At 46.9% G+C, this 26,763-nt stretch overlaps 2 protein-coding genes across 11 annotated transcripts in view; one reads left to right on the forward strand and one right to left on the reverse strand.

The window, feature by feature from the left end:
• ZBTB1 (zinc finger and BTB domain containing 1) overlaps positions 1 to 288 on the reverse strand; it is a 30,881-nt gene extending 30,593 nt beyond the window's left edge. The window contains exon 1 of the mRNA XM_059723306.1: positions 266 to 288. The gene's annotated coding sequence lies outside the window, so the exon portion shown is untranslated. The remainder of the gene's footprint in view (positions 1 to 265) is intronic.
• ZBTB25 (zinc finger and BTB domain containing 25) lies at positions 4 to 26,763 on the forward strand. Of its 10 annotated transcripts, none has more exons than XM_019479946.2 (4): positions 5,779 to 5,903; positions 7,603 to 7,716; positions 9,847 to 10,026; positions 14,215 to 18,653. In XM_019479946.2, exons 3-4 carry the CDS (start codon positions 9,854 to 9,856, stop codon positions 15,356 to 15,358), a joined length of 1,317 nt encoding a protein of 438 aa, XP_019335491.1. In that variant the 5' UTR covers positions 5,779 to 5,903; positions 7,603 to 7,716; positions 9,847 to 9,853; the 3' UTR covers positions 15,359 to 18,653. The 10 variants fall into 10 exon arrangements, with proteins under 10 accessions (XP_019335496.1, XP_019335495.1, XP_019335491.1 ...); XM_019479945.2 differs by lacking the exon at positions 5,779 to 5,903 and adding an exon at positions 6,264 to 6,458; XM_019479948.2 differs by lacking the exon at positions 5,779 to 5,903 and adding an exon at positions 6,467 to 6,635.

Consider the following 26,763-nt stretch of genomic DNA (forward strand, 5'->3'; position numbering starts at 1 on the left):
CGCCGGCCCGCCCGCCCGCCCTTCCCCTCCGCCTCCGGCCCGGCCCTGCCCTGCCCTGCCCTCCTCTGCTCTGCTGCGGGCTCCCGCCGCCTCCTCCCGCCATCGCGCTCCCGCCGCTGCCGGGGCACGCGGGCTGGGAGCGCCGAGGGGGACGGGGGAGGCGCCCACCCCGACCCCGCCGCCGCCTCCCCGGGGGTCGAGTTCACACACGCCCGAGAGCCCCCCTCCCCCACCCGGCCGACCACGAGGTGAAGTCCTTCCTGACCCCAAATGCGGCCCGGGGCATCGCAGGTATTGACCTGGCCTCGCGCGCACATGGCCGTGCGTGTCGGGCCGGGGGGGGGGGAGGGAGGGATGCTCAGCCTTTGTGTCCGGCGGGCAGTGCCCGGTCCGTCTGCCCGGTCCGCATCCTATGCTTGGGGCGGGCGCAGCAAGCCCCAGTCCAGCTGTGCCCCATCCAGCTCGCCAGGGGAAGGGGGCCCGGCTCGCTGGGCAGCATGGCCCAGCCCTGGGGGGCTGTGGGGGCCAAGCTGGGAGGGCAGGGGAGGGGGCATGGCCTGGCCTGGCTCCAGCTCGCTGTGCAGGCAGGGCCTGGAGTTTGGGAATTTGGGAGGGGCGGGTATTAATTTGCCACTGCTCCTCTGCTGCCAAATGTCCTGACCCATGGGGAGCCCCCGGATGTAGAACGTGCGGTTGGTCGTGCACCCTAAAAGGGTGGAGGCATCTCAACACGATGTTATGCAGAGGAGAGAGAACAAGAGCCTGCGCCTAGTAGCTGCGTCAGTACACAGCTGTGGGGTGGTGAGCCATTCTTAGACAGTGGTTTAACATGTGGTGTATGACTGCTGGGATGGGGAAAAGTTTGAGGCACTTTTTAAAAAGCTTTCTTCAGCCCCACGATTACAGTCGCATGTTCCACCCCTTGAGATGCCAAGATCACCGGCACTGGAGCAGTAGCATTAGAGTGATGTTGTAGCCATGATGGTCCAGGAATTATGTGAGAGTCAGGGATTTTTGGGGGGGCGATATCTTTTATTGGACCAACTATATGGTTGGAGCAAAATCAGACAAACTTTTGAATGGTCCAGTAAAAGACACTGGCCCCCAAAATCCCTACATTGGAACACACAAAGTACTGGATTGGACTCAGTCCATCTAACCCAGGATCCTCTGACAGTGGCCAACACTAGAAGTCCCCCCCCCCCAAAAAAAGTCAGAACTTTATAGATAATCTTCCCTCCTTGCTAGGTCTCCCCTAATTTGCAAAGAGAAATGGCCTTAAATCCTGAAGCATGAGGTTTGACATCCTTTCTGCAAAATGAGTTCTCTTCATTTGTGATAACTCTGAATATTCATGTTATCCGTGTAAGTGTCCAATCCCTTTTTATTTTTGTGTATTTTATACCCCTCTGTTTTTTAATTCTTGACAACTTCTTGTGGCAATGAGTTGTGTAAAAAGTATCTCCTTTTATTTGCTGCGAATTTGGTTGGGAAGGTCACCGAGCTGCCTGCTGCTCTTGCATTACGAGAACAGAAGTTCTCCACCATTCATGACTGCATGCACTCACTCTGCTCGTGTCTCCTCTCGTTCACCTCCAGACTGAACAATTCCAGACTTTTCAGTCTTTGTTCCCAGGAAAATATTTTTTTAGACCATGGTTGAATTTCATTGCCTTTTTCTGAACCCTTTCCCTCTTTTGAGTTGATACACTTAGTTAAAATCCTGTGTGGTGTAGAAGTAGTTTACATTTTTCCTTCTGATGTACATTACATTTGAGTTATCAACACTTGAGTTTAAATTTCCCATCATATTACTCACAGGTGTCAAAGATACAGCCCATGGGCTGGATTCGGCCTGCAGAGCCGTATCATCCAGTCCCCGGTGCCCTGCAGGGTGTGCTGGATGGCCCTGCGTGCGGCATGCAGCGTCTACTCCAGTTTACGTTCAGCTGGATGAGTTTGACATCCCTGATAGTCCCCATTCACTTACCTTATGTAAGTCTCTCTGAAGTTCTGGGATTTTGCACAGTCTTTTCTGTCCCTGATTAACCTAAATAATATTGTGGCATTTGCCAATTTTGTTATGTTACTAACTCACCGCTTTCCAAATAGGTAATAAATATATTAAACACAGCAGAAACTACTATGAAACCTGCTGCCATGGGTGGATCTAAGATTTTGAAAGGGGGGGGGTGCACATGCCATGATTCATCATAACATATAACACAATACTTATTTTTCTCCAGGTAAAAATGAAATAAAAACTTTATCGATGTGCTAGAGACCTAGTTCTATATTATTGCGTTCAAGATCAAAGTAAAAATAAATATAACCTTACTGCAATGTGCGTTCATTTGCTATATCAAATATTATGTATAAAACACAATAAATGAGGCAAAATAATTAAAAGAGGTTTTCTTTAGTTCTGTTGTCTTTAGAATTAAATGTACGTCTCAGATTCACAGACAAAATCGAAGCTACCTTGAGTATCTTGATGGTGCCTTTAATGCTTCACTGAAAGTTATTTCCACATGTGAGTTGATGTTCATTGGAGTTCATGTTTCCAAACCTGAATTAATGTTTTTAGCTAGAGATAAAAAAAAGATTGTGAATTAGGAGCTTTAAAAGAGGAGCAGCTAACAGACAGCAGAATTGCGGAAGAAAGGATAACTTTAGTGGAATATCAAGACCATTAAAAAAGGAGAGAGGGTCATTAACACGGAGGGAATGAAAAGTTTAGAAGGAAGCAGGAAGATGATAATGAGCCACCAAGTCAAGCGATTCCCTGGCTGCTGCCACTGTCAGGCAGTTGGCTTTAAACTTTGGGTGGAGCAGGAATCAAAGGGGGCAGGGGTTGAGACTACCACTGCACCCTCCTAATCAGCCCCCGCCTCCGGCTAACATTTTGTCACGATGAACACTGACCTCAAGTAGCACCTAAAAGCCCTAATCGGGACATCATACAAAGCCAGAACAAAAAAGTAGGATCCCTGCCCCAAAAAACATTGAATCTGAGTATGAGACAATAGAAAATAAATGGATACAGACATACGGGTAGAGAAGTACAAAGAAGCAGTGAGATAGTGTTGGTCAGCATCATAGGTCTCAGCACAGCAGTGGCCAACTTAATCCGTCTCTTTGTTTTCGCCCTCTGAGCCAATTTTTGACCTGTGATTGGGAAGTTCACTTTAGTGAAGAAAATAAAAAGAAGTGTAAAGAGCAGCGGTCAGTAAAAGAGAGGGACATGAGCAAGGCAACAAGATTTCCAAAGAGCAAATAACAAAGGGCATAAAAATGAATAAGAAATTGCAGGAAGCCAGTGAAAGGATTGGGAGGTCCATCCGTTCCGGAAGCAATTCAGATAGGAACGTTCCTGGAAGCTACAGTATATGATTTTTTTGCATCAGTTTTCACTGACCGTGGTGTTTGGCAGAGGCCTACTGCAGACCTGCTTCTTCCTGGCCAGAGAAATTTCCCAGGGACTGAGTTGCTGAGGTGTAAAAAGAAGAGATGCTGCAGCAAAATGATCATTTATGGGGCATTAAGTCAGTGGGTCTCAACCTTTTTAGACTCAAGGCTCCCTTCGGAAAATGCCAGCTCTTGAGATAACAATGCAGTATCTTTTAACTGTAGAAAAATACTAGAGCAATTTTTATGTTGCAAAGAACTCAGAAAAACCAATACAGGGCAAAATGTTTTTATCACTATAGATTCCTATTTCGGATCTCTGGGTTTACCTTGTGAATCCTGTTTACACACTTCACAGTCCTAACATTGCACAGCAGCCCGCACGGCACGACATTGCACGGCATCCTGTAGCACCCTTGAAAAGATTTCAGGGCACCCTCCTTGAGTGTCACTGCTAAGCTGTTGGGCCCCCCAGTGTTATACAACCAAGAGTTCAGAAAGAGCTTAAGTGCCTGAACCACTAACAAATACCTTATTAAAAACAGCCGCCTCTTCAGAGGGTTGGAGACTAGTATGTGTTTAAAGGCGGCTTTAAGGATGACCTAAAATGACAGGCTGGCAAGCTTTATGTCTGTACCTGCACATTGGTTGAAATGAAAAGTGGCTGATTGAAGAAAGACTGTGCCTGCAACTCCATGGCATCTTTGTATTTGCCTGCCTGTCTGTCCAGTCAAAACTTCTGAACTCCATAGTCCACCTGATCCACTTGGCCTCCACAGTCAGAGCTGTCCTGATTGTGATGACAACTGCAAAACCAGAAGTGGGAGACCCTCCAGGGGGGCACACACAGCTCGCTGCAGCTGACCAGGAGATCTGTCAGCAGCAACCACACGTGGTCCACAGATCAAGGGAAAAAATGAGCACTGCGGGGAAAGGGGCATCTAGAAGCCCCAGGCACAGGGCGGGGGCGGGGAGGGGATCCTGGCTGGAGGAAAGAAGATACAAGGGGGACAGGGGCCACGAGTTGGAAGCGGGGTAGAATGGTATGGAGGCAGGGAATGGCGTTTTAGACTGGGGATGGTGAAGGGGGCACTGAGGCACACACAGCCCCTGCCACTGCTAGAGGAGGAACAGGCACGGTCCATGCCGCGTGGTGGAGGGATGTGAAGGGCACCCACAGCCCTTGCCACACCGGGGCACACATCGCCCCTGCCACTGCTAGAGACATGGGGTACACACTGCCCCTGCCACGTGCTAGAGGGGGCAGCGCCTGCCACAACCTACAACAGAAGGGACACCCCATGCGTGCCACATGTGCGCAGGTTTGGGGCACCTGCACCCGCGTGTGACACGTGTGTGCAGGTTTGGGGCATACATAGCCTGTGCGTGCCACGTGTGCCCAGGTTTGGGGCGCACACACCCCGTGCGTGCCACGTGTGCCCAGGTTTGGGGCGCACACATCCCACGTGTGCCACTTGTGCCCAGGTTTGGGGCACACACACCCCGCGCGTGCCACGTGTGCGCAGGTTTGGGGCGCACACACACCACGCGTGCCACATGTGCCCAGGTTTGGGGCGTACACACCCTGCGCGTGCCACGTGTGCCCAGGTTTGGGGCACACACACCCCGTGCGTGCCACGTGTGCCCAGGTTTGGGGCGTACACACCCCGCGCGTGCCACGTGTGCGCAGGTTTGGGGCGTACACACCCTGCGCGTGCTACGTGTGCCCAGGTTTGGGGCGTACACACCCCGCACGTGCCACGTGTGCCCAGGTTTGGGGCACACACACCCCGCGCGTGCCACGTGTGTCAGGTTTGGGGCGTACACACCCCGCGCGTGCCACGTGTGCGCAGGTTTGGGGCGTACACACCCCACTCATGCCACGTGTGCGCAGGTTTGGGGCACACATACCCCGCGCGTGCCACGTGTGCACAGGTTTGGGGCACACACACCTTGCACGTGCCACGTGTGCCCAGGTTTGGGGCGCACACACCCCGCGTGTGCCACGTGTGCGCAGGTTGGGAGCACACACCCCGCGCGTGCCACGTGTGCACAGGTTTGGGGTGCACACACCCCGCGCGTGCCACGTGTGCCCAGGTTTGGGGCGCACACACCCCGCGCGTGCCACGTGTGCCCAGGTTTGGGGCGCACACACCCCGCGCGTGCCACGTGTGCACAGGTTTGGGGCGCACACACCCCGCGCGTGCCACGTGTGCGCAGGTTTGGGGCACACACCCCGCGCGTGCCACGTGTGCGCAGGTTTGGGGCACACACCCCGCGCGTGCCACGTGTGCGGAGGCTGGGGCGCGCACGTGGTGGAGGGACGCGGGCTCGGGGCCCCGCAGCCGCGGCACGGGGGGAGCGGAGCGGAGCGGAGCGGAGCTGGCGCCCCCGGCCGGGCCCCAGGGCGGAGCCGCCCGGCCGCCGCGCCGAGGTGGCCGGGGGCGGGGGCGGTGCCGGACAGACGCGGCCCAGGCGGGCCGGAGCCCCCGGCGGTGAGAGCGGGGCGCGGGGTGCGGTGCCGCAGCCGCGGGGGTGGCGGAGCTCGGGGCGGGAGCAGGTCCAGCCGCGCCCGGGCTCCTCCGCCCGTCCCTCTCGCCTGCGCTCACACAAAGGGCGGAGGCGGGCGGGACCCACCTCGGGCTGCGCTCGCGGATCGTGTGCGGGGCCGGGAGCCGGGGTGCTTGCGGCCCCGGGGGTGCTGCCGCCCATGCGGGGGCTTGGGGCGGAGGTGCTGGCCGGGGGCAGGTTGGGGCCAGGGAGGAGTTACACCCGCAGTCGGACACGGGTGCGGGGACACGGCCGTGTGCACAGGGCGACGGGAGCAGGGCTGTGCCGTGGGCTGGGGGTAGGCGGTGCACTGTGTAGCCCCTGCCTCCCGCCGGGGCTGGACCAGACCTCTGGAGGTCCCTGCCAGCCCCACTCCTCCACGCCTTTGTTTCAAACCAACACAGTTAGTTTGTTTCTTTATCCACCATCCTGCTGAAGGATTGGGCTGCACCTGAAACATTTTTCTTGCTTTGCGAGCTAGAGGAACTCGGCTGAAAACGGTGATCTCAGAAGTTGTGTATTTTTTCCCCTCCTTCGCGCGCCTGGTTCATGTTTTTGCTTAGGGTGCCCTGCGCCCCTGTCGCTCGCAGAGGCGACAAGAATGTACCGCGTGGGTTTTATGTGACCTTTTTCAGGGGTAACAAGGGGCAGGTCTCAGCAGTATTACTGGAAGCACGGTGAGATACTGGAAGTCAAAAGCTTCTAGATGAGGTATTTCTGAGACGCCGCTTCTGAGCTTTATCTGCTCTAAGCTGGTCGCGTGTATTTGCTAGTTTTCTCTAACTTTTTAAAAAGACTTGTGTTTTGTTAGCTAGCTCTGCTGTTACAGCCATTCTGACGGAGCCTCTTTAGAGCAGCTTACCTTTGTTGCTTATTAAAGGTATTGAACAGTCTTAGAGTTTGACTATGGAAATAATACAGTTTACTTGCCTGTTGTAAGCCTTTACTTCCCATTTCCATACGGGAGGTTTTGGGGGCATCTTAATGAAAGAATCTGCTTGTGGGTTGGCTCTTCTGGGGGCGGGGGTTGTGTTTAAATATTGTCAGAGATCAGTTTTTGCTTGGCCTTAAGATTCCCTAAAGTTTTTCAGATGAAACAAATGTATTGTTGGCAAATAAACAGTGTTTTTTTCCACAATGGGCCTGCCAGTTCTGTTTAAAGGACAGGTGTAGGAATTGCTGTTCATCGCACAGTGGACGTGTTGCAGTAGTAACGCGGTGTAGTCTTTCTTCTGTGCATGGATGATGATAGGCACACATGCTCTTACGCCTGTGTGTGTGTGGTACAATTACAGCTGTGTCTTTGTTACACCCACGGTGTCTCTGGGGCCTTTTATTTTATCCCTGGAAGTACAAGAGAATCCAAAGCAAGTTCTTCGAGCCAATACACTGGCTTATTGGGATGTTGTAAGGCAGGCAGTATTAACTAGAGCAACTATGTACTGCAGAAAATACACACGCGTACTCGCTGGGTGGCCATGTCTCAGGGCCCAGGGTTTGAAGCAAGTTCCAGACTCCCTTCCCCCTGCCTGTGTGTGGGGGAGTCTTATACAATGCAGGTTCAGGTTTCTATATTTCTGCCCATTCCTCTTTAATAAGAATCTCTTGGCCAATTTTTTTAAAATTATATATTTTGTATTCCAGCTCAAATCAGTTCCAGATCCTATTGATTGAGCAGAACTCAGTTGTTCCAAAAACCATATCGATTGACCAGGCAGAACTCAAACTTTCTAAACACCATGTATGGCGCTACAACTGGTGAGCATCCTCCGTCCCAGGCTCAATTCAGGAGGAAGAAGGGAAACTGAGTCATGGCCTGTGATTGTTGTTCTTTCCTTGGGTCCCCTTATAGCATTGGGTGTGAGATCACTGGCCTGGGCATCCCGTGAAACTGGCCTTCACAATCCTCTTCTCTCACATGCTGATCATTGTGATTGAGCCTGAGCTGCTTCTGGGATCAGAGTACGTGGGAGGAGGGAGGTAGTGACACACTCCTGCAGAGCAAAAAGGGGCAAGCGGTGTTCAGGACTCCCTGACATCTTTATGATGGAATAACTTCAGAGTTTTCATGCGAAATGCTTCCCTTTACTAGAAATAACTTTGAGTTTCTACACACCGTAAAGAAACTGAGGAATCATTAGTTCTGAAGGAATTCAAAGGTGAAATTGCAGAACTCTTGGCGGTAATATGTAACCTATCCTTACAAACAGCCTCTGTGCCAGAGGACTAGCAGGTTGCCAACATAACAAACACCGCCTTTAAAAAGAGTTGATCCTGGGAAGTATCTATCGTAATGAATGAAATCAAGCATATGGACAGATAAGATCTGATGGGGAAGAGTCAGCATGGTTTTTGCAAAGGGAAATCCCGTCTCGCCAATCTGCTGGGGTTCTTTGGGGGGGGTTAATAAGCACATGGATAGGGGGGATCAAGCTGACATATCTGGGCTTCCAAAAAGCTTTTGACAAGGTCTCTCAACAAAGGCTTTAAAAAAAACCAGGATTGGAAGGAAAGTGTCTGCATGGATTGGGAGCTGGTTAAAGGATAGGAAGCAAAGAGTAGGGCTGAATAGTCACCCTTCAGGATGGACGGAGGTCGGAAGTGGAGTCCTGCAGGGATCTTTGGTAGGCCCACTTTTGTTCAACATTTTTATCAGTGATCTGGAAATGGGGATGCCTTCACAGTGAAATATCCAAATTTGCAGATGGTACCCAGTTATTCTGGGTAGTCAAATCCCCAGCTGATGGAGAGGAGCTGCAGAAAGATCTCACCAAGCCAAGCGAGTGGGCTGAAAAATGGCAGATGAACTTCAGTGTTGAGAAGTGCAAGATAATGCACATGGGGAAAAATAACCTCGGCGCTGGGTTCTGAACTAGCTGTTCTGACTCGGGGAAGAGACCTGGGAGTCACGGTAGATACTTCTCTAAAAACAGCAGCTCAGTATGCAGCAGTGAGCAAAAAACCAGAAAAATGTTGGTTATTATTAAGAAGGGAATTGAAAACAAAACTGAGAACATCATCGTGCCGTTATACAATTGTATCCGTGGTGTGCCCATGTCTTGAATAATGTGTACAGGTCTGGTCTCCACATTTCAAAAAGGATGTAGTAGAACTGGAAAAGGTAGAAAGCAGGGCAGTCAAAATGATCAGGGGTCCAGTTGCCATCCCAGGAGAGTCTGAAAGGGCTAGGACCTCAGTTTGGAAAGAAGGCGGCTGAGGGGGGATATGATTAAGGTCTATAAAATCATGAAGGATGTGGACAAAGTAAAAAGGGAACTGTTATTCACCAAGGCCCAAAATCCTAAAATTAGGGGGCATCCACTGAAATGAGTAGGTGACAGTTTAAAAATTAACAAGAGAAAGTACTTTTTTTCTGCAGCGCACGGTTAACTTGTGCAACTCGTTATTACAGGAGGTGGTAGAGACAGATGGCATAGCCAGGTTTAAACTAAACAAATTCATGGATGATAGATCTGTTAATAGCTGTTGAACAGAACAGTTGAAGATGTTTCTTCTGGCATCTCTAAACCAAAAATGCCAGGGAGGGTAATTAATAGGGGGATAGATTACTCTAGACAGATCCAGTTCAGCGCTTGCCCTCTAAAGCATCCACTTCTGCCACTGTCGGTGCCTGGACTGGGCTAGATGGACCATTGGGCTGACCCAGTATGCCACTTCTTGTGTTCTTAATAAAACAGGTTTTGGACACACCTAATGGTATCAGTTTGTGCTGCACATGCCATCTGGAGGGTGTTGACTTACTGTTTCGGAGAATCCACAGTATCTTCAAACTTCGTTTGTCCTGCTCACTATGCACTTTTAACTTAATCAGGCAGCACTACAGTTCTGAATTTTAGTGAAACACTTTTTTTTCATTCTTGCTTTTAGAAACACCATGGATATGACTAGCCATAGTGTTGTTCTTCTGCAGCAGTTGAACACGCAACGTGAGTTTGGATTTTTGTGCGATTGTACGGTGGCCATTGGAGATGTCTACTTCAAAGCTCACAGAGCTGTGCTTGCTGCTTTTTCAAACTATTTTAAGATGATATTCATTCACCAGACAAGGTAAGAATATGTCGGTTCACTTGTTTAAGGCTTTTAATTGTTTCTTTCTTCCAAAGGAATTGTGCTCTGAAAAGCCATCAGTACGGTGCTAGATGGTTTGCTAGGTTACATAAAACTCTGAAGGCTAAGGTTTCTAACCCAGATCATTTCCAATCCAGGATGTCATGTTAGAATGGTTTTATGACTGCACCTTGTTAATTGGAATAAGCCAAAATTCAGGGCCAACATATATCACTACTCCCCTTTTAAAGAGGTGCCCTATATGAGACTAGAGAGAAAAATGGTGAAATAGTATAGTTTTCTTAAGTGGCATATACAGAATCTTAAAAACAAAACAGAAAACATCGTCATGCCACTATACAAATCCATGGTGCCCCCATGTCTTGAACAATGTGAAGTTCTGGTCCCCATGTCTCAAAAAGGATGTAGCAGAATTAGTAAAGGTACAGGAAAGGGCAACCAGAATGATTGGGGCAGGGAGCACTTGCCATACCAGGAGAGACTGAGAAGGTTAGGACTCTCCACTTCTGAAAGGAGAAAGCTGAGGGGGAGTATTCACTTTTTGCAACATTATACTGGTGACTTAGCTCACAGTTCACCATTAACCCCCAGATCCACTTCTTCAGTCTAGCCAGACATTCCTCATTTTGCATCTGTGATTTCATTTTTCCATCCTAAGTGTAATACTTTGCGTATGTTCTTACTGAATGTCATCCAATTTTATTCCAGGTCATTTTTCCAATTTCGAATCCAAGACCTGTCCTCTAAAGCGTGTGCTCTCACTTACCGTGGTGTCATCCACAAATTTCAGTGTGCATACAAGTCCACCCACCACATAAGTAGTTATGATACTGAGCAGTGCTGGATCTGGGGCAGACTATAGGGAGCCCCACTTGATATCTCCTCCCAGTTGGACATCTCCACCCAACTGATGGCCACTCTTAGAGCCTGATTTTTCTAACCAGTTATGCACTTGCCTAGATCTAGAGCTTCAGCTTACTTGGAGAACACTAAGGCCAAAGTGTATTCTACCCACTGCCCTCTTCCCAGTCATTAAGCTTGTCATGCTGTGACAGAGGGAAATCAAGTTGGTCAAGGCACGACTTGCTCTTGAGAAATCTATGTTGGTTCTTCCTTATCACCTTGTTATCATCGAGGTTCTCAGAACTGATTCTTTGTTCTGCTCCAGTATCCTTCTGGGTATTGAGTCTAGACTGCTCAGTTTGTAATTCCATGGGTCCTCCTTATTCCCTTTGAGAAGGGTGGGCACTGTATTTGTCCTTTTCCAGTCTTCAGGGACTGCACCCAACCTCCATGAGTTCTCAAAAGTGGTAACCAATGGCTTTGCAATTACCGCAGCTAATTCCTTGAGTACTCTAGGACAAATCTCATCTGCCCCTGCTAACTAGAAACACCCAGTTTTTTCTGAGTAATCGCTACAAGGCGTATTAACTGCCCTGTATCACTGCTGTAAACTGCTTGTCATCAGGTTGTGAGCCTTCTCTGTGAAGACTGAAATAAAAAAGGTACCAAAAATTTCAGCCTTCTCTGCATTATCCATGATTCGCTTCCCCTCCCCATCAGTACAGAGCCCACACTTCTCTTTGCCTTTCTCTTACTTCTACTTACTCTTACTCTTTTCATTCCATCCAGGAAGAGCACACACCAACTGCTGAAGCTTCCTTAGCCTGACGAAGGGTTTTTGAACCCGAAAGCTTGCTTAATAACTTTTCTCCAGCCATTTGGGTTGGTCTAATAAAAGATATCAAATTCACCCAAGGAACCTTGTCTTACTTCTAACACATTTATAGAATGCCCTTTTGGTACCTCTTCTGTCCCTGTGTACCCTCCTGGCTGTGTGTTTGCTCGCACCATGGTCTTCTTGTGCTATACTCTCGTACTTTTCTTTAGTTGCCAAATAGCTGCTACTTTTTTTTTAACAAGATTTCTTCTTCTGTTTCAAGTTGTGGAAGAACCTGCTGTTCAGCTATACTGGTCTCTTGCTACATCTTCTGTCCTTTCTTTACAGAAGGCTAGCATACTCTTTTGCCCTTCTTATTGACTTGGTTAAAGTCTGCTTTCCTGAAGTCCAATGTTTTTATCCTGTTCTTCCTTTCTTTAGGATGATTTCATCCTTTTGTTATTTCACTGTTGCCCACCTAGCCTTCACATTCTCAACTAATTCCTTTTTAAGTAAGCAGTAAATGGGAGAGTTTCCTTTGCCCTCCATCTACACCAAAAAGTTGTCCCCCAAGAATTTGCTGGATTGTTGCGTGGAATACCATATTACCCTTGCACTAGATATGACAATAGTTAAAGTCTCCCAGAAACACTAGTTCCTATGATTTGGATGCTTCCGTTAGTTGTTTAAAAAAAGTCTTGTCTACCTCCTCTTCCTTAGTACGGTGGTCTTGAGCATACATCCATCATGACATTGCTCTTACTGTCTTCCTCTTTTATCTGAGCCCAGGGGCTGTCAGCAGGTCTACTTCTCTCTTTGTTCCATATCTCAGAACAACTATATGTGTATATGTACATATGTATCTTTTAATGTACAATGCAATGTTGTCTCTTTTTTCTGTCTGCCTTCCTGAACAAGCAGCACTCATCCATATCAGTATTCCAGTTGTGTTGACTATCTACTAGGATGCAGTTCTTCCTGCTCCCTGCCCATACCCCTTGTATTAGTATATAAGCATCTTTATCTGACTAGCTTATTGTCTTGCTAAGATTCTCTCTACTGCCTTCTCTTCATGTATCTTTATCCAGGTCATCCTGTTTTTTTTCTTATCGGTGAGCTGTTGTCTCCATCCCCGGTTGAAGCTAGTTTAAAATTCTCCTTACTAGGCCAGCAAACCTGGGTACAAAGAAGCTGTGCCTCTTCTTCATTCAGTGGATCTCATCACTGCTCAGGCCTCAGCAATCCTGGGACACTGCACCTTAGTTTCCAGAATCAGCCTCCAAAGACATTAATTCGTGGGGGGAAGTTAAGCAATAAGGGTGACCATGTGCAGTTTTGTGTTGCAGGCTTTCAGATAAGGGACGAAAATCATAAATTTATTTTAAATACAGTACAGCAACGAATGTCTTCTGCCTATCACTGACATTCAGATGCTGAATCTTGGTTGGATACACATGGCTTCTACGCAGTCATGGCCTCGGGCAGCTCCTGAATTCTGATAGTTCAAGTCTTACTCAATTTGCGATTTTACAGAAACTGCAGAATCGGGCATTATCCATGACATTGGGCATTGTCTGCAAAATCTGTGAAATAACCCCTCCCCGCCTTCTAAAAATTAGGGATACCTAATTCCTAACAATGTTGGCTCCCCAGCCGGGCAGGAGGGGGGCAGTGGGAAGCTGCCAGTGTGAAGGGGAGCAGCCAATGATGGCCACCCCTGCCCTTGATTGGATGAGTGGGTTGCCCATTGTGTGACCCTGCCCCTCTCTGCCAGTCAGTGGTGAGGGGTGGGGCCACCAGGGCCTCTCGGCCAATCATAGGCTTGGGGGGAGGGGACTCTGCTGCAATAACCCTGTGAAAATAGCAGCCGGCCCTGCAATCAGCCCAGGAAATTGGCCTCCTGCCTGCCTCGATTTCCGTAGGTCCCTAGTTCTAGTGCTTCTGTCTGTCACCGATCAGGCTCCTTCGTCTTCCTTTCTGTAAAATGGTGGTGGCAATTATCTGAGGACGCTGCTGACGGTTCATTACTTGCAATTTGTGAAGCCTTTTAATGATTTGAAGTTAGAGATTAGTACTGAGCATTATTTATGGTCAATCCCACTTAGTGAGATTGGTGATAAGTAACTGAAACTGTCAAATGTATTACCTACATTTGTAGAAATATTGAGGCCCGGATTTTCAGAATTGCACAGTTGGTGCCCTCATAGCGTGCAGTTGCAATCATTTATTTGAATGCACACACACACCACTTACGAATACAAATAACCAGCTGTGTGGTTGACTAGGCACTTTCACACACAATTTCTAGGGTTGTGAGCACAGGCACTACCATTTCATGCGCTTCTTTATCCAAATTAGACATGAATAGTTCTGCAGATCTTGGCTATAATGTTAGATTGATTTTGAAGCTGGAAAAGACAAATAATAGGTCCTGTGATTGCTTAGATGCTGGAGCAGGACTAACATTTAGAGAAATGCATGCATTTAATCATGAGTATTGTTTTAAGCAGTGACTGCATAAAGATTCAGCCTACAGATATCCAGCCAGACATATTCAGCTACTTGTTGCACATCATGTACACTGGGAAAGGGCCAAAGCAGAGCGTGAGTCACAGCCAACTGGAGGAGGGCATTCGATTTCTTCATGCAGACTACCTTTCCCGTATCACAGTTGAAATGAATCGGGTGTCTTCCCCAGAGGCTGAGAAGTCTTCAAACCTATATGGAATTCAGATCTCAACTGCGCACAAAACAGCCAAGAAAGGTCTTGCAGGGAAAGAAAATACAACAAACACTGGAAAGAGGCCTGCTGCCCAGGGTGACCACCCACAGTTACAACTCTCCCTCGCCATTGGCCTGGATGATGGCACCCTAGAACAACAAATTACCCGTCCTTCCGTTCAAGCACCTGAAGCTGTCAAACTGGTGGAGGAGTTTCCAAAAGTATTGGTGTCTATAAAGCAGGAGAAATATGACCCTGAGCTGATGCTGTCCCAGAGTCGTGTATCCCCTGCTCCAGATGTTGCAGGTCCTACATTTTCTAAAACAAACCTCAAAATGCATTTATGTCAGTACTGTGGGGAGTGTTTTGATTCGCATGGCAATCTGCGGGAACACTTGTGTATTCCCGTATCGGGGTCTCTTCCATTCAGTGTCCCAGCTTCCATCCTCGAAAGCAGTGACCTTGGTGAAGTGCAGCCTATTACAGAGAACCGGGAGGCTCTTGAAAGTCATAGGATGGGAACCTTTCTAATAAAAGAGAGCGAGCACCAGTTGAAACATCCAAACCGTAGTCACGCAGAGCCATTACAGATTAGCCAGTTGTCACTAATTTCCAAAGACAATGAGCCCGTGGAGTTAAACTGTAACTTTTCTTTTACACGAAAGAGAAAAATCAGTTGCTCATTGTGCGGCCACAAATTTCTCCGAAAGAGCCAGTTGCTGGAACACATGTACACGCACAAAAATAAGCAGTTCAAATCTAACCGATGCCAAAGGCTTGGTAACCCAGTGGGCCATAGGTTTCACCCTTGTAACGACAACAACACCACAGTAAAAACTTTCAGCCAATCTCGAGGTGCCTTAAATTCATCCCCTTCGTTGGAGTCTGATCTTGTCCAAGAAAAGATTGATACAATCTTAGTAGAATAGCTTGTTTTCTGCCTCGCTCTAAGACTGAGAAGGCTCTGACATCCTTCCATGTCCCAGAGTTTTGTACACTCTTCCAAAGTTGTGTCTTCAGCTGACAGCCCTATCTGCATTGAAATGAAACTTGTACTTGCAGGCAAGGATCTTTGGGTAGATGTGATATCTTTTATTAGCCCAACTGTGTCGTTGGAAAAAGGTTTCTTGCAAGCTTTTGGACGCTTACCCTTTTTACATGTAAAGTTAAGCTTAATTCTTTCATTACTTTGAATTTTAAGCTATTCTTCAACAGTGGCCAGATAATTTAGATAATATTTTTATAAAGGTCAATACAATTGAGTTGTGCTTTACTCGAGTTAAGATTGTGGAAGTTGTTGGGTATGAGGCGTAAACAACCAGTGTATTGAGCAGAACGTAAGGCGCTGTAGATCCTGTAGATAATCTTCCGGAGCGCGGATGCTATAAAGAAATGAAATGTTCCACTTTACCCAAATTGTAGTCTCAGGCTGCCACCTGACTTCGAGCAAGTCATTGCACCTCTTTGAGGTGGGGGGTTGATTCATCAAGCACTTAAAGTGTGGTCAACTTAAGTGCGTGCTTAACTTCAGGAACATACTCAAGTGCTTTGTTATACCATGCCTGTTTCCTTATCCCGAGCCTACCCCTGCCTAAGCAGTCCACATTACGTAAATGGAACCAAGATCTGCTGAAGTCCCCAACAAGTCATGGGGGCATGAACTCTCCTGGAGCTGCTCCATTCCCAGATGGTACAGGGGGAACATCCTCCAAGTGAAGTTCATATGTAGTAAAAATCCAGGGTGCTTTTTCCTAATGAAACGTGATGTGAGCATGAACAGCTCTGTTCTATGTGCCTACATAGTATGGTGACTACACCCAGGTAAAGAGCATGTCTTCTTATCTTGGTCGGTGCTGTACTCTTAACATTGTATAGATCTATTTTTTTAACTTTCTGTCAATCAAGGGTAGTTCAAAATCCCCCCCTCCCCCCGCAATAAATTTGCTTGTTAGGGTCTCTGGGATTAATATTTTGCTCCATTTTATATAACAGTCTCTCAGAGCATCCCTTACCAAACAGGATTTAAGAAGTCCCTAAAACATACCATTGGCCTGAACACTGAAGAAAGCAATATGGAGTAATTCTGATATCAAGAAAGTTTTTAAAAATGCACTGAATCGACCCTGGTAACTGCTGCACTCTGCTGCCAAATAATACCAGTAGGCAGTTTTCCACAAATGTGCATTTAAATCAGCACTGAAGTCTTCTGGCCACTTGCTCTGGGATTGTCTCACTAGAATACAATTTAGCAGGAACAGACCTTTGAGCGATTTTGAGAACTATTTACTGCCAGTATATGTGGACCAAATCTCTTAAAGCCAATAGTTTTTAACCGACTTCACTCAAGTTGGCTGAAGCCCGGAAAGAAATGTGAAATCAAAACATTTTTAATTACAAATGCATCCTAGACCTCTTACTTTTTAAGGAATCAAAACATCTGTGTTCTGTTTTATTTAAATACCTCCAGTGCGCAGAAGCCAAGAGCGAAATGAGCAGAAAAGGATTTTTCTTGCAGGTGGTCTGGCCATACCATGGTTGAGACATCCTACTATGGCAATACAGAAATGCTCGTATTTCTGTTGCTCCTTGGTAGAGAACTACTCTCCAGGCCCTGACAGCACCTTTTGCAGCACTAAAAAGCTGAGAAACTTTAAGTTTAATTGAGCACCCAACCCCAATTCTGCTGTGTTAACTAATGTATCTCGAGAGACTTGGGCCCAGCAGAGATGTTGGCAAACACAGTATTAATAGCCGTTCTAGTTCCAGTAAGTGTTAGCCGGTCAGATTCAGTCCAAGGCACCCGGCTTGGTTTTTCCAGCTAACATGTTTTATAATCCTAGCAGAGAAGTGGTAGCTAACATGCTAAAGGTGTATATTTTTTTCCCATGTGCATATTTTTTTCCTTCAAGTGCTGAGTTTTAACATAGAGGCACTTGTAAAATTGAAGTGCTTATAGAGAGTGTTTAAAAAGGACTAATAATGTCAAGCAGTGTGGATCCAAAATGTGACTTGCTTGGCTTTTTTTTATGGCTAAGGAGAATGCCCTCTGCGTTCTTCTGACTTCCTTATCTAAACTATACAACAAAACAGTGTTTTTTAGCTTTGTCTTCTGCCGACACTGGTAGCAGACTGAACAGGAGTCTCAGGGCTCTGCTTGCCTCATTTATACTGGTGTGTTGTTAAGCTGTGCCCCATACTTTTACATTTCAGTTCCATTAGCAATGTAAGGAAACACCCATTGCCTGTGGAAAAAGGAGAGAGGGGGAGATTTTCAGAGGCAGCCATGGCTGTCTGATTATCTTAGTTGGAATTAGGTATCCTGGTTCAGGTACTTAACTCCCATTGTAAGTGAAAATCTTGTCCCAAATCCAGTGCCTTATTAAGGAGGTATTTTTAAAAGTGGGCAATGTGAACAAAGCTAAGTATTTGTGACAGAAGGGCATGCAGAGAGCAGTGCTGCAGGATAGGACTGGGGGTGGTGTGCAGTGTGTTCCTTACAGCGTTTTGATCTTTTTGATGTGTCAAGTGTTACTTTTTAGAAATTGGCCAGTAGGTGAGTACTTAAATAGGAGTAGTTATCACACCTGTGCGTGTGATTGGCTGTGATGTATTTATAGAGCAGCAATGACTTCATCATTTTGAATATGAAGAATTTACTTTCTGGAATTGGTAAATTAACTTTTGTGTTTGTGTAGAGGCATATGTTTGAAACCTTGTAAGCATTAATAGTCAGTATAATTCACTGAAGGTTTATTAGAGTTCCTTGGACTGATCTTTGTCCCATAAAGGTTAAATACATTTGCCTTACTGTTGTTCTGTATACTTTACAAAACGGTTTTCCTGTATTTTTTTAAATTGAAAATGTTTGAGGCACAGCTGCCATGAGAACAGGTTAAAAGACTAGACAGAAGTCTTGTCAAATCTGAATGCTGTTATCCGGAGCTGCTTCTCCAAAATGTCTTTTTTTTTCATTTTGCAAACTTTAATTTTAGAAGAAAATTTCTCTTCCAGACAGTGACATCAGCAATAAGAGCAGCTCATGCCCATGTATTAACATGTTTTATACAGTATTATTGTATGAACAAGATGTTCAGCTCAATGTACATTTGACCTGCTGTGCATATGTACTTTTTCTTTTAAAGCAAAATCTGTATCCTGTACAGTTGAACCAAAAACAGTGCATTTCCTGTATCTTGTTATGAGAAATAAATTCATTCGATACAATGCGCATGTAACTCAGGTGGCGGCCCAATAGTTGCCACCCCTGCCCAATATCAGGGGTGGTGTGGTGAGAGTGGGGTAGGGCCAATTTCCGGCCAGCACCAGTTTACTTTCCAGCTGGCCCCTGCTCCCCACAGAGCAGCCCGTGGTCCCAAGAAGGTCTAACACTTAACTGATTTAACTATTTACACTTTATTTACAAAACAAGAACAATAGGAAAGGTGATTTACAAGTGAACTTAAATGGCAAAACAACCCAGAATGCATTAGTCAACCCTTGGCTCAAGAGCCACAGGTAGGGGAACTGGCAGCTTTCAGCCACCGCTGAGGTGCTACCACAAGGAAACAAGGGGGTCCCTCCCCGCAGCTCCACCAGGCTTCCCAATAAGCGACAGACTGCAACAGGTTCAGCTCTTCTGGTCTGCAGCAATCAAATTGTATCAAACCCCAACCCCCCAAAGAGGCTGAAGGGCAACCCTCCCTGGCAACCAAAAAGGCAAGCAGCAAGCAACAGAGTAGGCTCCTGCAGCAATCAGCATGACCCAAGCACAAAGCTCAGGGATGCCATCCAATGGCAATCAGCTGCAGAATAAGGGACAGGACTGAGTCTCCCCTGGGGCAGTCAGTGGCAGAGGGTCAGCAGCACAGGCAGCTCCCAGGAGTTATTGCTCTAAACCCCTGCTCCAGATGACTTGGTGGGCACCCTACACGCCTCACGGCTCCCCAGTCCTGCTCCAAGCGCCAGCCTGCGCCCTGAGCTCCCGGGGACTCTTGTCCTGGTGCTCTGCTGCTCCTCAGGATCCCAGTGCCTTGCCTGCTGCTGTCCTGCTTCCCCAGGGAAGGTGAGGGGTTTCCTCAACTCAATGGCCCAGCTCCCTGCTCTGCATAAGGATGCTGCCTACGCTTCTGGCCGCTGCCTCTTCTCTGCAGGGGAGTGGGGGGCTGACTGCCACTCCAGCCCTCCGGTATGTCCAGCACACTGCGATGGGGCGATGGGGGCACCAGCTCTCTGCCCCAAGCCCTGGCTGCTGCTCCCTCTCTGCTGCAGGGCTGGAGGCACGGCCGACTGCTGCTGCCTTCTTCTCCCAGGGCCGTCGAGGCTCTTCAGAGGGGTGTCTCTGCTCCCTCGGCTGGGTCAGCTCACCCCAGCTCTTCTTAGGCCTCCTGCGTCGTTCCCCAGAGTCACTGTCAGCAGCCCCCACGCCAGTTCAGCTGCTGCTTTTATCCCCTCTGGCAGCCCTCCCTGGCTTGCAAACCGGCCAGCCAGGGCTCAGGGTGGCGGGCCCCCAACCCTGGCCATCCCCCTTCCCTGTGAATGAGGGGATTGAAAACCCCTTCTTTCGATCAGCTTCCCTGCTCCACCTTTGGGCTGGCTCAGACTTCACCGGCGCTGTTTCTAGCCCAGGGTAAGTATCTCAAGCCAATCTGGTGAGCCCACATTGGCAGTCTGTTACACGCACTAAGTTATTTGCTAAATACACAAATAGAGCTGAAAAAGAGTTGAAAAAATGGCCTGTTTCTGATCTGAAGAAACTTCAGATTATTATAATATACATAAAAAGTACATCTTAGCGAAGAGCATTAATTATATTTATCTTTGGAACGTATAACCAGTTTTTTTACCGTTAGTCTCTGGATATGTGCTGTCATTGAACTGTGTGTTGGCCATACACAGCAACTTGGTATGGGGATTAATAATTTCTTATTTATTTGCTCACTCAGATCTATCAGATTTTAACAGTAATCATGTTCTTTTCAAGTCACCCAACCTACCTTGAGATGAGCTTAAGGTCTCAGTCAAGTTTGCAGGTCAGAAGGTATCCACCCTACAGGGACCTAGAGGACTCATTTGACAACAGAGTGTGTTTGCTCCTAGACGTAGGATCCTCCAGAAGAGATCTGGGACCCACAGTTAATGTAGAAGAATCAGCGGCTGCTGTCTTCTGTCCTGAACCCATCGTCTGGATAGAGATGATCACGTTCCAGGGGCAGGTGACCCAGCATTGAATGGACTCTCTTGGTTGTATTTAACTCTGTACTGTTCTGCATCTTGTGTGGTCAAAAACACTTTCTGTGACATTGAAGTTTGAAAATTCCCCTGCCATCTCCAAAAGATAAACCTCACATTTCCATTCCTGAGTCAAAGAAACTGCAGTATCAAGGGCTCTGGAGTTGTTGCAGAAACTTTAGGAACAAATGTGTGGTTTTTCCTAGGTTCACAATACAGCATGGCTTGTAACAGAAAGCAAGAATGTTAAGCCAAGTTTGATATTGTAGCAGATGTTGTTCTGTAAACCCTTTAACCACAAATCATTGCATTGCAGACCTGTCCCATTTGACATGTATGGGAGCAGACATGAGCAGGCACAACAGTGACATTTTTCTGGGGGGGGAGGGCTGTGATTTTTAGTTTCAAGTACTTCTGCATGTTAGATGGTTTGTCAATCAACTCTCACCTCATGACTGTACACAGAGGCAAAGCTTGTGCTATGACATTTAAAACAAAACCTGTCTAGCTTGAATTTTTAGGCTAATTATGATCTCTGGGTCAGGTCCTTCGGGATGCTTAGGTTCCTCTCTTGGCTGTTGAGCAGTTGAAGGCACTTGGCACCATCGGCCTCAATAAGGGTGACTTCATTTTCGTTGTACGCAGCACTTTAATGGTGCTGACTGTTCATTTTGGTGGCATTTCGACGTTAAATTTTTCCGTATGAAATGGAAGTACGGCATTGAGCACGTGTCCGTGTTTGAGTTCCAGATGAAAGTGCTGGGCCCAAGCCTGTTTCCTTTATAACATTGTTCTGGGTAGTCTGCCTGGCCTGCTCCTGGGAGCATTTCACAGACACACACTTCTTTTAACCACGTCTGTCTCTGCTTGGCCCCTTACCACTTTGTGTTCTTTTGTAAACTAATGTCACCTCAACCTCCTCTTGTACCTCCCAAGGATTTAGCGTAATGTCGTGACCACTTTACGTGTCTCGGTTCTTGATTGGCCACACGGTGGTGCTGGTGTATAACAATGAGGAGCTTCTTTTCCGTTAGCAAAACGTTTGTGTTTGGGCTTAATGCTTGATTTCGCTGGCATTCATCTGAGCCGTGAATCAGGATTCACTGCAAGTACTAAGCAGTGGAAAAGGTCTCAACTCATCCTCCCTTCACAAACTGAAGCAAAGCCTGAGGCTGTACAGATGACTTGTGCATTGCTCTACCATGTGGCTGGCTCAGTTATGCACGTTCATCGTGCATAAAACCAAATGCCTACAAAATTGCAGCCTGATATTTTCAGCAAAGCTGGTTCAAGGTTGTGATCTATATCCTGTGCTGTGGGGTAGGCACTGAAAGATATTCAGTCGACAATGTCTGCATCAGCCAAGATCTTGAGAAAAGGAAAATAATTGTCCCATCCTGCTGTAAATGAAAATGCTGGACCTGCAGCTCTGTCCCACTCCCATTCACCGCCCTGGCTGGGCGGTGCCTGCCCCCGCCCCACTCCTTCCCTCGCTGCGGGGGCATCAGTCTGTGTCTCCCTACCACCTCCCCCCCACATTTACTAGCAGGAGGCTGCTTTCCAAGCTGCTGGGCTGCATTCCCGTAAATCAGCTATCTGATCGGTATCGGCCAATATGGTTGGTTAATAATTGGCCAATGGTATCGGCCAAGAAAATCTTTATTAGTGCACCCCTACTGACTTCAGTTATTTAACATCAGAAAGGTGGGTTTTCTTCTTCTACTTAACCAGTCTTTGCAAGCATATGTTTCTCGTGAAAAGCAATCGTGGGCAAGGGCAGATCCAGGATCTGAAGCCAGGATTTGATTCCTGCTTCACCCAGACTTTTAAAACCAACCAGCTGAGGCATTTCTATTCAGGCAGCACTCAGGGAGCCAATTGACTTCATGACTTACTATAATCTACCTGATTCCTGCTAATCTCTCTTCACTCCACAGGTGTTAGTGACCCTGTCCTTTTTAATGGTCTTGATGTTCCATTAATTCAGCTGTCCTTGTGTCTTCAAATTTGCTGCCTTATAGCCATTTCTGGTAATATCTCTCTTCTGTTTTGCAGCCCTTCAGACTGTGTTTAGTTCTAGCTAAAAACATTAACTCAGGTGAACATTAACTTTGGTGTGGCACTGACTGCCAGTGAAATGCTGGATGCAGTGTCAAGATGCTCAAGGCTAGATTTTGCTTTACAAATCTGAATAAGAGATGCACATTTAACCATAATGACTACAGGACTAATACAACAATATCTTTTGGCTACTTTTGCCTAGATTGTTGTAGTTTTTAAACTTTGTATATAATCTAACAAATTTGTGCACATTCCAATTAAGTAGTATTTATTTTTGCTTTGTTTGTAAACTGAATAATAGTAAATCTTCTAGTTTAGGTGGAAAAAATGTGTTGTGTTCTAGGTGATGATTTACCACATTATCTGCATCCTCTTTTCACAATCCTAGATCTGTCCAGGATTATGGACATACAGTTGCCAAATAACTTTTCCATATTAAACTTCTGTGGCTTCCCTACTTTACAGCCTCAATATTTTTGACTGCTGAATATGGCCGGCCAGAAATTAATCCCTTCTCTAACTGCACATACAGTAAGCAAGCGTGGAGATAACTTCTGTCACTCCAATTAACTTACATCGATTGTTTAATCAAAAGAACAATTTTCATGATCTTGTGACTGTGGTAGAAGACACTGTTACCACATTGTGTCTCCAGTAGAAGCAGTAAGAAACGTAGAGAAAAAGTTAATAAAGAAAGAATGAAATATGTAACAGAGGGTTATTTACACTGGTGAGTGAGCGAGAGCTTCGTTCTCTACAATATAATTTACATTATTTTAAAGACTTTTTCTTGATCAGTTAAACACCTAGAAGTACCATACAGCGGTCCCGCCTCAAGGACAGGGGTCTTCGGTTGTGAAGTTGTTTCCACTGAATGCAGTAGACATGAGAAGTCTCTCCTGGGAAGAAAGGAGGTGGGGGAAGCTCACAAGTGCAAGCTTAGGTTTTTCATCTTCAGCCAATACTCTAGAGACAGTTCAGGATGTGAAAGGTGCAGGCAGAAGACGTTCTTGAATGACTTGCATGGATTTGGAATTGATTTGGCTGATTTGACTTGGGACATGAAAAATTGTCTTTAAAAAAAAATTAAAAAATTCTGTGGTGAAACCATTCCCCAGAGACGCGCAGTGCCAGCTTGTTTGAAAATACGTTTATAAAGCCATGGTTTGAATCAGTGTCTTTAAAAGTCTAACCCAGACTGACATAGGCGCTGTGTAGGGGGGTACAGGCAGGTACATGCTGCCTGCACCCTCCCCCATCACCACCGATGCAGCTGGCAGCAACTGCGGGCAGTCCCCACTCACCGCCATGGCACCTCCCGCAGTCGCGGGAGGCACCAGTCGCTCATGCAAACTGGCCAGCTGCTGCTAGGGCACTTTGTCCTGCTCCATCCAGAGCTGGATGCTGTCCCTTAAGGGCCCTGCCACATATTCAAATTAAAGCTGGACAGAAACCAGCTAGAGAGCTGTTACATGTGTTCAAGCACTAACTTTGTAGCTGGTTGCCTCTTTTTATAGTTGGATGCTGTATCCAGCCATGTGTATGTTACGGTGTGATAATTACTTTGCACATGTGGCCAGTCTTAATTTGCTGCGCAATTCACCAGTTAATCGCATAATATATGTAATGTATCTACATAGCAGGGGCCTTAGGGTGTGTCTGTATCAGAGCGAGGCTGCTTCAGCTCCCTTGCACGCAGTGCCTCTGTTGTGGTGGTCTGAGCAGCCCTAACGATTTGCTACTTCTGTTACATGCGGTGAAGACTTGGCTCCAGCCTCTCTCTTGTACTATTATGGCTCATGCAGTTGAGCCAGAACATTAAGGGAAGCGATCTGAGCCAAATATAGAGCGGCAGCAGATTATTTCCTTCCCAATCACAGACTGAGGGGTGGGGAGCAGCAAATCCAACAATGAAACCTTTTACTAGAAGAAAAGAACATGCCTGGGCCCAGATTCATGGACAGGCTTCTCAGCGATGCTTAGGGTACAAGCAGATCACTTCTCTTAAAAGAAATGGTTATGAGCTCATTTTGTTTGTGGGCCTGTCAAATGTCTCCCGTCCTTCTCCGGCAAGCCAAGCCTAAGCTGCAAGGAGCCCCCTGCCCTTCCCATCCTGCAGCCCCCACTGCTGGAGCAGATGGCATCATGCTGTGACTCACTGAAATGTCTGCAGCAGCTTCAAGTAAATTCAAAAGCCACGCTTCGGTGGCTTCTGATGTGAAATGAACAGTACAATCAGTCGTGCTATTTATTTGGGTAGTAAATTAAATGCAATTTCAGATTTTAAAAAAATTGTCATTCATCCTGCTCTAAAAGCGTGCCGGTTCCACGATGCTGGGCAGACCGTGCCCAAGTATCTTACAGATGCAGTCGAAGACAAGCTCTCCGCACTCGGGGAAAAGCAGGAGGGGGCTGAGATTTTCAGCAAGAGGGAGGCGATGCATCATTCCCTCTCCCTTGTGGGCAGGAAGAGTGATGATTTGAAACCTTGTAGGAGTTTGAACTCTTAATTTCCCACCCCAACTGCCAGCTGCATCACTGCATAAATATCTCAGTAGGCTCAGCAGTGATGGATAAGCACTTTGTCTAGGTGTTTCTGTTAAAATGATAAGCAGTGAGAGTTAATGTTGACATTTAAATTACTGTCATTAGATTTCAGAGTTAACGTATCTCTTAAGATCGAATCAGAAAATAGCACAAGCAACTCCCAACTTGTGCTCCTGGGCACTTGGGGAGAATTTGGTATTTAGGATTCTTCTGAATCTGGCCTTAAAGAAGGACTTGGATGGAACTTCGATCACCTTGACTTTAGGACCTTGGAGGGGGAAGCCCTGAGCTCCTGGCCACGCTCCAATAAATACGAGGTGTGAGAGGATGAGCTCCATTGGTTCTGAATTTTTGAAGGACACGTTTGCCAGAAACAGTTCAATCCACTAGCTACAGATAGTAATTTTACATGCAAAACGTGTTTTGAAATGGTGGGCTTTTTTCCCTCCATCCTATTTAAGGCAGTTTTACTGAACTAACAAAAGCTGTTTTAAGGCATTCTTTTACATGCATTTTTACAGGAGTCTATATTTCTTCCCAATGGAGTCCAACGCATAACACAAATAAAAATGAGCCCTATAGTAACAAAAAAAAAAAAGTATCATTCACCATTTTCTAACAAAAATAAAAATGGAGCCACCCCCTTCAAACACTTCATATGCCACTTTCTCCAAGGTTATTCTTGCCTTAAACATATATCAACAGAACATGGACAGAAAATGCTGTGACTAAAACTATCCATGTCAAACAGATGTCTCACATTGTGAAGTGTTGTCCACACAAGAATGCAGCGCAATGCCAGACAGTCCCTTGGCACACTGGTTGCTGTCTGTTGTCTGTACTTTCTGGGTCCAGGGCAAGTTTTCCGCAAGTGCAGATGGCACTGCATAGGCTGTAAAGCTTATTTGCTTCCTAGTATTAATGCTTCCTTCAGTATCTGTGTGGTCCTGCTATTGGCTCCTGTAGCAAGGTGGCTCAGAAGCAGGCAGTGAACGTGGTGCCAGCTGAACCAGGCAGGACAAAGAGGTGACCTGCTCACAGAAAGCTGATTTAGGGACTGGACGGTGACAATCACAACTACGCAGCTTTGCTTCCTAGGAGTTCTCATTTGTGAGACTGCATTAAAGCCAACCATGCCTTGGATGCATCACAACACAGGGTTTCCTGAAGTCACAACTTGTCCCCAGTCAATCCTGCCTTCCAGTAAGAGCGGTGGTAGCAGCAGGACTTCTGCACCTCCCAGAGATGGAAGAACAGCGACCGGTGCTTCCTTCTCCCACCCAGGAGCAGCTGCAGGGGCTCCTCTCGTTGACCTCCTCTACTTTTCTCCAGTCACTTCAGGAGGAACAAAGAGCAAAATTTACCTCCGTAGCCAAGCTACCTGCTTCGGCGTGTGGGCAGGACAGACAACACTCTGCGCTCCCTGCCACATATACAGGCTTAGTAGGATTCAATTTTTTATCTATAGACATCATCAATAAACATTGATTCCACCTGG

The sequence above is a fragment of the Alligator mississippiensis genome, chromosome 2 (assembly GCF_030867095.1).
Source record: "Alligator mississippiensis isolate rAllMis1 chromosome 2, rAllMis1, whole genome shotgun sequence".
Lineage (NCBI taxonomy): Eukaryota > Metazoa > Chordata > Crocodylia > Alligatoridae > Alligator > Alligator mississippiensis.

Bases quoted from the DNA above. Each gene is read 5' to 3' on its own strand.
- ZBTB25 (XM_019479951.2), top strand. From the start codon at position 9,854: ATGGATATGACTAGCCATAGTGTTGTTCTTCTGCAGCAGTTGAACACG. The intron at 10,027-14,214 runs GTAAGAATATGT...TATTGTTTTAAG, and splicing joins ATATTCATTCACCAGACAAG to CAGTGACTGCATAAAGATTC.